This window comes from Actinia tenebrosa, unplaced genomic scaffold, assembly GCF_029948245.1.
Source record: "Actinia tenebrosa isolate PJP-AT-01 unplaced genomic scaffold, QUT_ActTen_1.0 PGA_scaffold14__42_contigs__length_11649687, whole genome shotgun sequence".
NCBI lineage: Eukaryota > Metazoa > Cnidaria > Anthozoa > Actiniaria > Actiniidae > Actinia > Actinia tenebrosa.
Window position 1 is genome coordinate 10,465,647 of NW_028292574.1, and position 14,643 is coordinate 10,480,289.

At 36.2% G+C, this 14,643-nt stretch overlaps 2 protein-coding genes across 2 annotated transcripts; one reads left to right on the forward strand and one right to left on the reverse strand.

The window, feature by feature from the left end:
- Positions 1-1,694: 1,694 nt before the first annotated feature.
- Positions 1,695-5,214, forward strand: LOC116297533 (caspase-3). The gene is made up of 2 exons (XM_031705779.2): positions 1,695-2,062; positions 3,013-5,214. The coding sequence occupies exons 1-2, from the start codon at positions 1,777-1,779 to the stop codon at positions 4,023-4,025; spliced, it is 1,299 nt and encodes a 432-aa protein (XP_031561639.1). The 5' UTR covers positions 1,695-1,776; the 3' UTR covers positions 4,026-5,214.
- Positions 5,215-5,899: 685 nt separating this feature from the next.
- LOC116297532 (uncharacterized) lies at positions 5,900-14,618 on the reverse strand. The gene is made up of 4 exons (XM_089029391.1): positions 14,087-14,618; positions 11,850-12,880; positions 8,567-8,882; positions 5,900-7,399 (listed from the first exon to the last, which is right to left on the reverse strand). The coding sequence occupies exons 1-4, from the start codon at positions 14,373-14,375 to the stop codon at positions 6,378-6,380; spliced, it is 2,658 nt and encodes an 885-aa protein (XP_088885517.1). The 5' UTR covers positions 14,376-14,618; the 3' UTR covers positions 5,900-6,377.
- Between the last annotated feature and the right edge of the window lie 25 nt (positions 14,619-14,643).

Genomic DNA, 14,643 nt, shown 5'->3' on the forward strand with positions numbered 1-14,643 from the left:
TCTTATGTTATATTATGTTATATTATGTTCTGTTCTGTTATGTTCTGTTATGTTATTATGTTATATTATCTTCTATATATTATGTTATATTATGTCTATTATATTCTGTTATATTATATCTCTTATGTTCTATGTTATCTTATCTTATGTTCTATTATGTTCTATTCTCTTATCTTCTATTCTCTTATGTTCTCTTCTGTTATATCTTATCTTCTCTTCTCTTATATTTCTTCTCTTTCTTCTGTTATGTTCTGTTTGTTCTGTTCTGTTCTGTTCTGTTATGTTATGTTCTGTTCTGTTATGTTCTGTTCTGTTCTGTTCTGTTCTGTTCTGTTTGTTCTGTTATGTTCTGTTCTGTTCTGTTCTGTTCTGTTCTGTTCTGTTCTGTTCTGTTCTGTTCTGTTCTGTTCTGTTCTGTTCTGTTCTGTTCTCTTCTGTTCTCTTCTGTTCTGTCTTCTGTTCTCTTCTGTTCTCTTCTCTTCTCTTCTCTTCTCTTCTCTTCTCTTCTCTTCTCTTCTCTTCTCTTCTCTTCTCTTCTCTTCTCTTCTAAAGCTAACAAACTTAGCTTAAATTCAGCTAAAACAGAGCACATGTTTATTGCTTCTGACGATAAATTGAAAAAAATTACCTCCGAACCACACATATATTTAAATAGCAAACCAATTACTAGAGTCTCTACAGCAAAAACTCTGGGTGTTGTGATTGACGAACGGGTGTCTTGGGTTGCTCATATTGATTACATTTGTAAAAAAATATCCTCTGGATTGAGTGGCATAAGACGAGTCCGCGATTACATCCCCTTGGAGACAGCTATTACCATATATGAGGCTCTCGTTTTACCTTGGTTTGACTATTGTGACGTGGTATGGGATAATTTACCAGTAACGTCTGCTGAAAGATTGCAAAAAATGCAAAATAGAGCTGCAAGAATAATAACAAAAAGCAGCTACGATGTCAGATCTAGTGATATTTTAACTTCTTTAGGCTGGAAAAGCTTACAAAGAAGAAGAAAGGAGCATAAAGCAATAATGATGTTTAAGACTTTAAATGCACTTGCACCAAAATCTGTAAGGGAACTCTTTTATTTTCAAGAAAATACCTACGATTTTCGTGGTAGAGAGAAGTGCTTAAAGTTACCGAAACCCAGCACTGAGTTTTTAAAAAGAGCTCTCTCTTATGACGGTGCAAAAGTGTGGAACTCGTTACCCCAAAGTGTCAGACTGTCCAATAATTTAAAATCTTTTAAGAGGAATCTTTCGTCTGTTGGTCCTTAACACTTTAATTACTATAATATTTTTGGGGGGTAGATGAGAATGTATTTCATAAATCTGTCTATATATTCTTAACGTTATTATTAATTTTTTATATATATTACCTATGAACTCGGTTTTCATGAAAACCAATTTGTACATTGATGAAATTTCCCGAGATTAAATAAAAGACATCTCTCTCTCTCTCTCTCTCTCTTCTCTTCTCTTCTCTTCTCTTCTCTTCTCTTCTCTTCTCTTCTTTCCTTTCCCTTTCTTTTCTTTTCTTTCCTCTTTTTCTTTTTTTCCTATTTTTTTCTTTTCTTTTCTTTTTTTGCCTTGCCTTTTTCTTTTTCTTTTTTTGATGGTTGACTGCTCCCTTATTTATTCCAATATTTCTTTCTGTGTGAAGTGGGCTTCCTGTGTTTTTAGTGCAGTATGGGTAATAATAACATCCCATCCCAATATAGAGGAAGCGAATTTTCGACGTCCTTTTTGAGAAAAAATTAACCACATTAATCGCCCAAAAATGAACAAAGAGCACCGACAAATCCTCAGGAAGAATAGATTAGCTCTAGTAGAAGACCTCGAGCCGCGAATTATCCTCAATTTCTTATTCCAAGAGGGAATTTTTTATGAGAACGACTTGGAGTTGGTGAACAGTTTGCCGATCCGACAAGAGAAAGCAGAACAAATATTAGATACACTGCCTAGGAGAGGTCCTAAAGCTTTTAATGCTTTCTATGAGGCTTTGAACTCCGGTGGAAGCCAGAGACATTTAGCTGACCTGCTTTATCCCAAGACTCCGATGCAAGGTATTCTTTCTTACTCGGTATAACTCGTCTATACCGAATATAAATTAGCTTAGCTTGTCTAATTGAGCCTTATTCCAGGAAAGACTGGTTTTAATCCTTATCCACTAAAAATGAATTTTTTCAGGTATTCAAACCGTAAATTGACTGAACCTAATAGTAATGTAACCTTCAGCTTTATCATTATGGAAGCATATATTTTAGGCGGAAGAGGGTAGGGAGAGGGGAAGGGTGGGGGGGGGGGGGTCGGGGTATGCATAGCATAATGCTTTCATTGTAACAAATATAACCAAACGTAACCAATGTAACCAAAGGAGACTGAAACTGCAATGAGGAGGTTCACTGTAACATGCCGAAAAATAGATGAATTGTATGATTTATACGTGGGGGGGGGGGGGGGGTACTCTTTTCTGTTTAGGGTAGGGATGTGCCGCTGAGCGCTCTGAACCCTGACCCTGTTCCAGAGTAAAATCGCTGAAAGTCATACCCTGTTCTCGAGCAAGATCGCTGAAAATCATACTCTGTTCCGGTATTGCGAAAATAGATACCCAGTTCCAGAGAGGAGAGAGCGTGATTTCATATACCCTGTTCCAGAGCGAGCGTGATTTTATATACCCTGTTCCAGAGTAGAATCGCCGAAAACCATACCCTGTTTGGCGGCACATACCCGTATAGCGAATACAGGGGAGTACAACCCCTGGATTTATATGTTAATTTTTGTATGGTATAGTATATCATATATGTGCAGGCGGGGTGGACAGCTTCATGTTTCACCTATCAAATTTCTTGTACTAATGTGTCATGTACAATTTCGAGGCACATTAATTGAATCAGTCATTCACAAATCATGCACATTTCAGTAGAATCACGCATCAATGATAATAATAATGATAATAATATTTCATATATTGTCAATTCCAAGAGTTCAACAACTTTCCATCTCCTCTTTTTAGAAACTTCCCCACCTGGTTTTATAAGTTCCACCTCAAGTGCAAGGCCGTCGAGCGAAGAACCAAGCAGGCCATCAGAACCACGTGAAAATGATAGTGAGATAGAAGGAGCTTTTTCTAGACTGGAAGTAAGTGGTAGAGGTAGTATTCATCTTGATCCTCCTTCAACAGCACCACCAACAACAACAACAGCTGCAGAAACTCAAGATAGCGATGTTTATCCAATGAATCGTTGTCCACATGGATTGTGTCTCATTGTCAATAATGCCAGCTTTGAGGCCGAAAGTAGACTAAATAATCGCAGAGGATCAAATGTAGATGCTCGTAACCTCCAAACTTTGTTCACATCCTTACGCTACAGAGTAAAGCTTGTCGAAAATGTCCGAGCGTGGAAATTAAAAGATGTAGTTTTTAAATTTGCCAAAGACCCAGATCACAAGAATTCTGATTCTGTGATTGTTTGTCTCTTGAGCCATGGTTTGGAGGGGAAAATATATGGCATTGATGGAGGTCTTGTCTCAATTGAAGACATTTTGAAAATGTTCAAAGGAAATAATGCTAAAGATCTTGTCGGAAAGCCAAAACTATTTTTCATCCAAGCCTGCAGAGGTGGGGAATTTGACAGGGGAATCAGCTTTGACAAAACAGACTCTCCTGATACACCAGATGAAGAGAAAAAAGTTGAAGAAATTTTAGAAGAGTTTTTCCCTGAAGAGGATGTCATAGACAGTGGTTTTCTAAGCCAGCAGTCTCTTCCCTCCGACTCAGATATTTTGATTGCTTATTCAACTGTTCCTGGCTTCGTATCCTGGCGTAACCAAGACGAGGGGTCTTGGTTTGTCCAGGCATTGGTTGATGTTTTCAAAACATATGCATCAAAGGAAGATATCCTGAGCATGATTACCAGAGTTAACAGGAAAGTTGCTCTGGAGTTTCAATCTTCATGCAAAAAGAAGCAAATGCCAGCACCCGTTCTTATGCTAACAAGAAAACTTTATTTTCATCATCAAAATTGAATATTGGAAACTTATGATCAACTTTTCTCAAAATGAGATTGTAGGTAGATAACTGTAGTGGGTTTACATAGCTGACACTTCTCGAGTATTCTTCCAATTCCCAAGTACTTTATAAATCCACACAGCACAAGCAAGTTTTTTATTCATTTTACGAGATACAAATACAATAACCGTTATTTTAGATAGGAATGATGCAACTGAAAGTGTGCAAGCGTGCTGTGTGCTCTCATAAAGCACGTGCTCCAAACCAATCAAAACACACGATTTATAGCTAAAGTCATTTTATTTATAACTTTTTTGCCTAAATAGTTGCCTAAATATATAGAAATTCCACATAATTATGATGCAGGATTTTTTTTTACATTTATATAGTAAAGACCATTTACTTTTGGTCAATACCAAGTACCAATGCTTTTGGTAATATTCTAATAAATTTCTAGCTAATCTGCCATCTTTAAATTACTTCATAGTTAGACATTGGTAACCTTTGTATCCCAACTTTAACTCTGGTCAAGACTTTCTGTGAATCACTGCAAGATTCCTCTTGTTTGACCCCACTGCACTGTTGTGAAATTATAATTGACCAATCAATCAATCACTTTTATTTCCTGAGGTTAGAGTGCAAACGATATAATCGTGAAATGTTAGTAATACTAAATAGCACAACTTCATGCAAATTCAATTGTTTTCTATTGTTTGATTAGCACTATTTTGTACTATTTAGTAACTATGGTGTTTCACGGATTAATTGTTTGCACTCTAACACACAACAGTTTTAATGTAAAGAATACTGATAACTCAGTGGAACTCAAAAATAATATATATAAAATTGACATTCAATCAAGGTATTCAATCAATAAGGCTACAAAGTAGGTTCAAAGGATTATTCAAATTTGAATCTTGCTAATATCTTTCACATTCTTTGTACTGATTGACCAGAGAACCAATATGGGGAGGGTGAAGAATTTGCAGACTGTCTCAACCAGAAATAAAGTCAGACTCCATGTAGGCTAGATATTGGCTGCTAAAAGATTATAAATACATTTAGTAGATAAATACCAGTGGAAGTTTGATTCCTGTGGACTCTAGATATTCATCAAAGTGATGATTAAAAATAAGTGTTGTGACACGCCCTGTATTCAAATGTTATAGAATGAAATGTCAAATAAAACTTAGTGTATCTACAATAGCTACAAATGTCTGCAGCTGTTACAGTTTTGTCTGAAAAATACCACAAATTGCTATTATGAGTGCAGTTTTCTGCTAACACAAGTATCTTTCCCAGGTTATAAGCCTCTTCGGGTCAGTCTTTCATTTATTACTATTGGACATATAAAAGATTGACTGAAAAAAATTGAAAAAATTTTTTTCTTCATCCCAAACTATCTTCTTCCAGTTATGACTATCAGGGCCATTGCCGCCTGTACACTTGGCGATTCAAAAACCTTGTCATCAACCACATCAAGCCTACGGGACTGAACCAAAAGAGACTCTGGATAGAATCACTGAAGCATTTGACTGCATAATTTTTTTTGATTAGTTGTCACTTCTGGTTTCAAGATGAACCTTCGCAGGCCAGGGGGAAGTGTTGAAAGAAACGTTTTTAATGCCTTCACATTTTCAAAACAAATCATAACTACATTCTTTTTCTTTCCCCAAGGACATCAATTTAATGAATTTTTTATTGCTCTCCATCATTATCTTATTACTAGCAGAAGCAATAAAATCAGAATGAAAATACAATCCCTTCAGTGAGTTTTACCCATATTCCTTTTGGTAAACTCACATAGGCTTGAGCTGGTCCACAACATTTTTGAATTGACTGTAAGCCCCTTCCCCCTACAGTCCTAAACCCAGAAATGTACTAGGTATCATAAAATTAATATTAATTTATGGTATGACACAGATTAATAATATCCTACTGAATTGATTCACAAATATCTAAGGAAGTAGCGAAGTGACAGCAAGGTACAGTCCATAACATCTCCCAATTCTACAAAAATGCTCTGTTATGTTCTAATATACAAATCAAATAAGTATTTGTGGGTCATTGTAAAGATGTTATATGTTATGTTATATGTTACACTCCATGTAGCATACACTTAACATATAGATCTTTACCGAGTGACAAAAACACATTTCATAAATTCAACTTTTGTTCCCAAATCCTTGCACAAATCTATCTTTTATCTTCAGCGTTAGTCTACTAAGCAGCAGCTTTATTACTGTTGTCACTCAACGATGAAACTAAGAGCAGCTGTGTAGGAGAATAATTCAGGGTTTACATGAAAAATCATCGTCGTTACAATCTTGAAAATGAACTAGCATGTGGTTTAATTAGTTACAATGATATTAGTCAAATTTCTCTCCTGGCCAGAAGAAAACCTTTTTTGTCAAAGTTGTTTCAGGTTTTGGTACCTGTTTTGATCCAAGACCTCCCTGAGAATTCACTTTATTGATAACTCTTGTCATCATACTTTCAACATCTTCAACACAAGCATAATCTCTGAACACCTCTACCAGGCTTCTGATATATCCTTCATCACTGGAGAATGCCACAAGCTGGTCTGCATGCTCACTAATACTGCGACCCTTGGGTGGTTTCCAGTCCAAATTTAATTGTGGATTTTCTGGTGGTTTTTGTAGTTCTTCACGTTTTGTTGGGTTACCACTTGGCCCATCCCTTACTATAGTTCCAGTGTCTGAAAGCTCTTCTCTACAAGCCTGAATGAAGTATAACTTGGGCTTGCCAGATAGTGTCTTGCAGTGGACATTATTAAACTTTTGAACCACAGTCTTTATTGTTATCTTTTTGCCATCTCTGGTGTAAAAATATCCTTCCTTGCCATGGCTCATTATACAAAGTATGAAGCAATCATAGCTCCCGAAATCAGACTTTGAAATCTTTTCCAAAGCTTTCAAGAGTTCATCTTCAACCAAATCAACTAGAGATTGTATCTTGAAATCTAAGGCAGTAAACAAGTCAATCAGTGAGTTCTCGTCTACTTTTGAGCCATCTCTTCTTACTAGTTTTTCATCAGATTGTAGATCTGTATCAATACTATCGATATTGATGATCACTGCAAGACCTTTGGGGCTGCTGGTCATCCTATAAACAGATTCCAATTTAAGTGGCCTATAGAGCTGTGATATCAATTCCATTTTCGTCGGTTTGACAAAATCCGTACAATTCTGTGACAGTGTTGCTTGGCAATAAGCGCTTGAATCCATCCTTCCATCAAATGATCCTGAGATAGAACCAGTGGTTGGAGCAGGGGTATTTATATCATTTTCTGTTGGATTACAATGTAGTCTTTGCATCATCTCCATTAGGTCCTCATAATGACGTAAATGATTATTTTCAGGTACATTTCCTGGAATAGAATAATTGATATTAAAGCATTATTAAAATTGTACAAAAATCTCTAAGAAATCACAATCCAGGAAAAAATTGAGGTGTTAGGAATATATGTTATTCTCATATCAATGCTGTTTCAACATTATGTTGTTCTGCACCAACAGGTGACTGACTAGTATATAGCCTCCCATACATGTGAATATACATTTATGTTTCCACATAAATATGAGGCTAGTCAATTGCTAGTCAATGCAGAATAGTCATTCAAATTGGTCGCCTTATTTCAATTTGGTGTATTTAACCTCATATTATAATCCAACCCCCATGGAACCCGGGGGGGGGGGGGGGTGGGGTACTCCCCTATATTTGCTATACGGGTATGTGCTGCCCTATAGGGTATGGTTTTTCGGCTTTTGGGTCTGGGGTAGGGTATCATTTTTGGACATTTTGTCTGGGATAGGGTATCATTTTTGTCTGGAATAGGGTTAACGATTTGGTCATTTTTGTCTGGCAAATAGTCTATGCTTTCTGATGGCACAAAAACAATAAAAACGTTAATAAATATTGATTGCAATCTATTGAATAGCCGTCTTTTCCCTCTATTAGTCTGGGATAGGGTGTACAATTCTTAGTTTTAGTCTGGGGTAGGGTATCTAAAATCAAAATTTTAGGTCTGGGATAGGGTCAGGGTTTTGAGGTCCTGGCGGCACACCCCTACCCAAGTTGGGGGGTAGTACCCCCCTCCCCCCCCCTACCCCCCCGGGCATGGAACTATACATATACACTTAAATTCAATATCTCAAACTATCTTATGAAATAAGAAAGTGAAGGAACTTATCTTTATCAAAAGGCATCTGTTGAATTAAATACAACATTATTTTCATATTATACTTCCTGACCCTACCATAATATAGTGAAGCACATTTTTGTCAAACAATTAATCCCTCCTCAATCGATCATTCTTAATTAAGAAAATTGATAATTATTAAGGTTCATTCAAACAGAATATCTCGAAAATAGATACTTCTTTCGTTATTATGCTTAAAGTTTTAAAAATCTACGACAAAATGATCTTAAAATCTTAAGCTTATATCAAAAACGAAAGTGATAGACCCGATTCCCTGTAAACTAGATCGGAACTGATTGATCGACCATTTTTGAACCAAATGTACGTCATCTTTACCTCTTTTTTCTCCTGGAATAGGAGTCTGTAAAAGTTTCGCTAGATGAGGCTGTGTTTCAATCAAACCGTTCACCAATATTTCATATGCTTGTACAGGTCTTCGACCCAACATGGACAACAAGGCCTCTGCCTGTTTCTTTCTCGTTCGCTCGTCTCGTACTTCGTCCATGTCATCTTCGTCAAACATTCCCTCCTGATATAGATAACCAAGCAATTTCCGTGGCTCTAAGTCCTTTAAAATAGAGTTATAGTTCTTTTTGAGTCGGTATTTTAATATTTCAGGCTCCATGATGGCTTTACTGGAAGCGTTATGCACCTATCAGCGGCTTCCCCGGGGGGTCGACCCCCGGGCTGACCCCGGAGATTGTAAAAATTCATAAACAATGTTGATCATTTTTCCCAGGGGTAGGGAAGTTGTTCTTTTCAATGTCCCCTGGTCGAGGCATTCAAATCTAGAATCTCACTCATTTTGGTTGAAATTATTGTTATTGTATTTTGAAAACTGAACTCAACGCGTAACCCTTGCGGTTTGCTCGATATTTCAGGTAGTTTTTCATTGAAAAGATTGAAAAAAACTCATGAATTGAAGAATTCACATTTAAAAGTAAAAAGTAAATCAAGTTGCCTTCGAATTCGTTTCTATGTAACAACAAAGAATGTCAAAAAACATACTTCGCAGTGGAATTCTCTCACCTCGTCAGCCATCTTGACGAGCAGAGGCATCTGGGTATTGTCGAATAAACACAGGTAACCCAGCCCGACCAAAAACGTCCGTGGTCTCAAAATTTTTAAAATCAGAAGCTATTTCATTAACTAGAGAGGAAAATCATCCCCCTGGTAACCTCCGCAATGAAAATAATTTCATTGCAATCCCCCACCTCAGTTTTTAGCCACGAAACCAATGTCGCAAATTTTCCCGACCCCAGGGGGAATAACTGGATCTAATCCTTCTATGTTCTCCCACCCATCTCCCTGGTCAGCCCGGGGGTCGACCCCACGGGGAAACCGCTGATAGGTGCATTATCAAACGACAAAAAATATAATTTACATTTTTTATTTTTGTAGGTATTTGGGGCTTTCCCTTGTATGTGACGTCATACCCCTCATCGTGTCGTGCCGTTTGGGCATCGATATACCTGTAATCAGTGTACAAGAAGTGCTACACCTAGCCAAGTATGAGTTTTGCTTTTAATATTCTCCAGCATTTCTCTTCAGTTTCTTTTTCTTCGCTTCTCCTTTTCAAAATTTTATTTTTCGAAAATCGTCTCTATATTCGGAAGTTATAAAATATTTTATTCTCGATTTCGCGTAGACCTCGCCTAGACCTCGCGTAGACCTCGCGTAGACCTCGCCTAGACCTCGGTGACGATTTGAATGGATTTTGATTTTGAAGTCATGTGAGAAAATTTTAGAAGTGGTTCCTGAAAACTTTGACTTTGACCCAAACATTTGTAATTATATAATAGATAGCTAGCTGACTAGCTTGGTGTACAGGTCATAATTCCAGTCAGCTTGCAACCTTGATATACTAAACTATATACTAGAGTGCGTACACTATATCCATGAAATAAAATCTAAATAGTTACTATCTAACAGTTTTTATTTAGTGACTATCACTCAACTGGAACAGCTTTAGTAACAATACACAATAAAGGGAGGCCAAATACTCAAGACAATAGAAAGATAATACTTTGTGTATTGTTACTAAAGCTGTTCCAGTTGTGTGATAGTGATTAATAGTCGCTAAATAAAAACTGTTAGGTAGTAACTATTTAGATTTTATTTCATGGACATAGTGTAAGCACTCTATCGTATATTCTAACGTATTACGTTGTAAAGGCACCAAATAAAAAAGTGTCTATTTAGATTTCAAAAAAATAATTTCGAACTTTAATATTATAAATAATTAACGAATTCAGGAATTTCTATATCCCAATACGGAAAATAATTTTTAAATCAAGAGAATAGTCTTGATATCTAGAAAATAATTTCCAAATTCCGAAGAAAAATTTCATAATTGGGAAAATAATTTCCAAATTCAGAAATCCTGAAATCTAATTGAAATTATTTTCCGAATTTGGAATTTAAACTTCTGAATTTGGAAAGCACTTTCCAAAATTATTTTTCTAAATTTGGAAATTATTGAGCTAGTGATTTTGCCTTTGGAGCTCTGAATTTAGAATTTGTTTTCAGGTGATAACTTCTGAAATTTCTCAACCTCAATATCATGTCCATTCGAAGTCACCAGGTTACTTTGTTGTGAAAGAGAGAGCCATATTTAAAGCATAGAATCTCAGAATTTAATCCGAGAATACTATGGAAGACACAGGTATTCGGACTCAAGCAAGGGGAAAGGGGAAGGGGGTTGTTGCTACCAGTATGCCTTGTAAATATGCAGTTGATGAAAAACATTGTCGTCAACTAGATCAAGTCTAAGGGACTGAACCAAAATGGACTCTGGATAGAATCACCGAAGCATTTGACTGCTTTTTTTTTGATTAGTTATCACTTCTGGTTTCAAGGTGAACCTTCGCAGGCCAACGGGAAGTGTTAAAAGAAATGTTTCTTTAATGCCTTCACGAAATTTAATGAAGCTTTTATTGCTCTCTCCATCATTATCTTATTACTAGCAGAAGCAATCAGAACAAAAATGCAATCCCTTTAGCGAGTTTTACCCATATTCATTTCAGTCAACTCGCATAGGCTTGAGCTGGTCCACAACATTTTTGAACTGACTGTAAGCCCCTTCCCTGTACAGTCCTAAACCCAGAAATACACTAGGTATTATAAGATTAATATTAATTTATGGTATGACACAGGTTAATAATATCCTACTGAATTGATTCACAAATACCTAAGGAAGTAGTGAAGTGACAGCAAGGTGCATTCCATAACATCTCCCAATTCTACAAAAATGCTCTGTTATGTTCTAATATACAAATCAAATAAGTATTTGTGGGTCATTGTAAAGATGTTATATGTTATATGTTACACTCGATGTAGCATACACTTAACATATAGATCTTAATTTACCAAGTGACAAAAACACATTTCATAAATTCAACTTTTGTTCCCAAATCCTTGCACAAATCTATCTTTTATCTGCAGCGTTAGTCTCCTATATAAGCAGCAGCTATTAGTGTCGTCACTCAATGATGAAACTAATAGCAGCTGCGTAGGAGAATAATTCAGGGTTTACATGAAAAATTATCATCATTACATTATCATCATTACAATCTTAAAAATGAACTAGCATGCAGTTTAATCAGTTACAATGATATTAGTCAAAGTTCATTCCTGGCCAGAAGAAAACCTTTTTTGTCAAAGTTGTTTCAGGTTTTGGCACCTGTTTTGATCCAAGACCTCCCTGAGAATTCACTTTATTGATAACTCTTGTCATCATACTTTCAACATCTTCAACACGAGCAAAATTTCTGAACACCTCTACCAGGCTTCTGATGAACCGGCTTCCAGTGGTTGTATTACGATAAGAGGAATATCCTTCAACGCTGGAGAATGCCATAAGCTGGTCTGCATGCTCACTAGTACTTGGACCCTTGGGTGGATTTTCTGGTGGTTTTTGCGGTTCTTCATGTTCCGTTGGGTTACTACTTGGCCCATCCCTTACTATAGTTCCAGTGTCTGAAAGCTTTCCTCTACAAGCCTGAATGAAGTATAACTTGGGCTTGCCAGATAGTGTCTTGCAGTGGACATTGTTAAACTTTTGAACCACAGTCTTTATTGTTATCTTTTTGCCATCTCTGGTGTAAAAATATTCGTCCTTGCCATGGCTCATTATACAAAGTATGAAGCAATCATAGCTCCCGAAATCAGATCTTGAAATCTTTTCCAAAGCTTTCAAGAGTTCATCTTTACCCAAATCAACTAGAGATTGTGTCTTGAAATCTAAGGCAGTAAACAAGTCAATCAGTGAGTTCTCGTCTACTTTTGAGCCATCTCTTCTTACTAGTTCTTCATTAGATTGTAGATCTGTATCAAAACTATCGATGTTGATGATCACTGCAAGACCTTTGGGGCTGCTGGTCATCCTATAAACAGATTCCAATTTAAGTGGCCTATAGAGCGGTGATATCAATTCCATTTTCGTCGGTTTGACAAAATTTGTACAATTCTGTGACAGTGTTGCTTGGCAATAAGCGCTTGAATCCATCCTTCCATCAAATGATCCTGAGATAGAACCAGTGGTTGGAGCAGGGGTATTTATATCATTTTCTGTTGGATTACAATGTAGTCTTTGCATCATCTCCATTATGTCCTCATAATGACGTAAATGATTATTTTCAGGTACATTTCCTGGAATAGAATAATTGATATTAAAGCATTATTAAAATTGTACAAAAATCTCTAACAAATTACAATCCAGGAAAAAATTGAGGTGTTAGGAATATATGTTATTCTCATATCAATGCTGTTTCAACATTATGTTGTTCTGCACCAACAGGTGACTGACTAGTATATAGCCTCCCATACATGTGAATATACATTTATGTTTCCACATAAATATGAGGCTAGTCAATTGCTAGTCAAAAGAATAGTCATTCAAATTGGTCGCCTTATTTCAATTTGGTGTATTTAACCTCGTATTGTGTAGTTCCAGATAAATCTTATCATCCACACACCCCTGGAACTATACATTACACTAAAATTCAATATCTCAAACAGTCACTCGACACTATAAACATCGCTCCATACATTTAAAAAAAAAATAACTTCATGTTTTACTTTAATTCTATTAAGCCCAAAGGTCCGCTTAGGCACGTTCATATCTTGTGGATAGAATCATTTTATAGTATCTTTTCTTCAATACTGAGTATAAAACTAGAAGATATTTTGATTACAAAATACAAAGAAATGTATGAAGGGATGATAAGTGTTGAGTGTATGACGTCAAAGACTCCTATAAAATACTTCCCATCCGAACATCAGAAAAAAACTTTAACCAGTGATTATTATACCTTTAAGGGTTATTCCAGTAAAGTTTCAGCTGAATTAAAATTTGGATGATTTTCGTGTTAAGATTTTAAAATTTGAAGCATTAAATAACGAAAGAAGTATCTATTTTCGTGATATTCTGTTCGAATGAACTTTAGCAATTATAAATTTTTGAATTTTCTTAAGAAGGATTGATTAGGGAGGGATTGATTGACAAAAATGTGCTTCACTATATTATGGTAGGATCAGGAAGCATAATAGGAAAATAATGTTGTATTTATTTCAACAGATGCCTTTTGATAAAGATAAGTTCCTTCACTTTCTTTAAAGTAAATACTTCCCATCCGAACACCAGGAAAAAACTTTAACCAGTGATTATTATACCTTTAAGGGTTATTCCAGTAAAGTTTCAGCTGAATTAAAATTTGGATGATTTTCGTGCTAGTCCCCCTTTAATCTTATATCAAAAACGAAAGTGATAGACCCGATTCCCTGTAACTGGAAGTAGAATGCTGGATCGGAACTGATTGATCGACCATTTTTGAACCAAATGTACGTCATCTTTACCTCTTGTTTCTCCTGGAATAGGAGTCTGTAAAAGTTTCGCTAGATGAGGCTGTGTTTCAATCAAACCGTTCACCAATATTTCATATGCTTGTACAGGTCTTCGACCCAACATGGACAACAAGGCCTCTGCCTGTTTCTTTCTCGTTCGCTCGTCTCGTACTTCGTCCATGTCATCTTCGTCAAAAATTCCCTCCTGATATAGATAACCAAGCAATTTCCGTGGCTCTAAGTCCTTTAAAATAGAGTTATAGTTCTTTTTTAGTCGGTATTTTAATATTTCAGGCTCCATGACTGCTTCACTGACTGGACGCGTTATCAAACGACAAAAAATATAAATTTACATTTTTCAATATTTCATGGCGAGCTTTTCATGGGACTTTCCCTTGTATGTGACGTCATACCCCAAGGTATTTTTCCCTTGGAAATTTCCCTTATTCGGAATACTCCTCCTACACTAGTTACACTAATGCTAAAAAAATTATTCTTCGCTTTGGCTTTGTGATTTATTTTTTTAGTCCTATCTAAAAGATCGTTAAAAGATAAGCAAACAAAGGTAG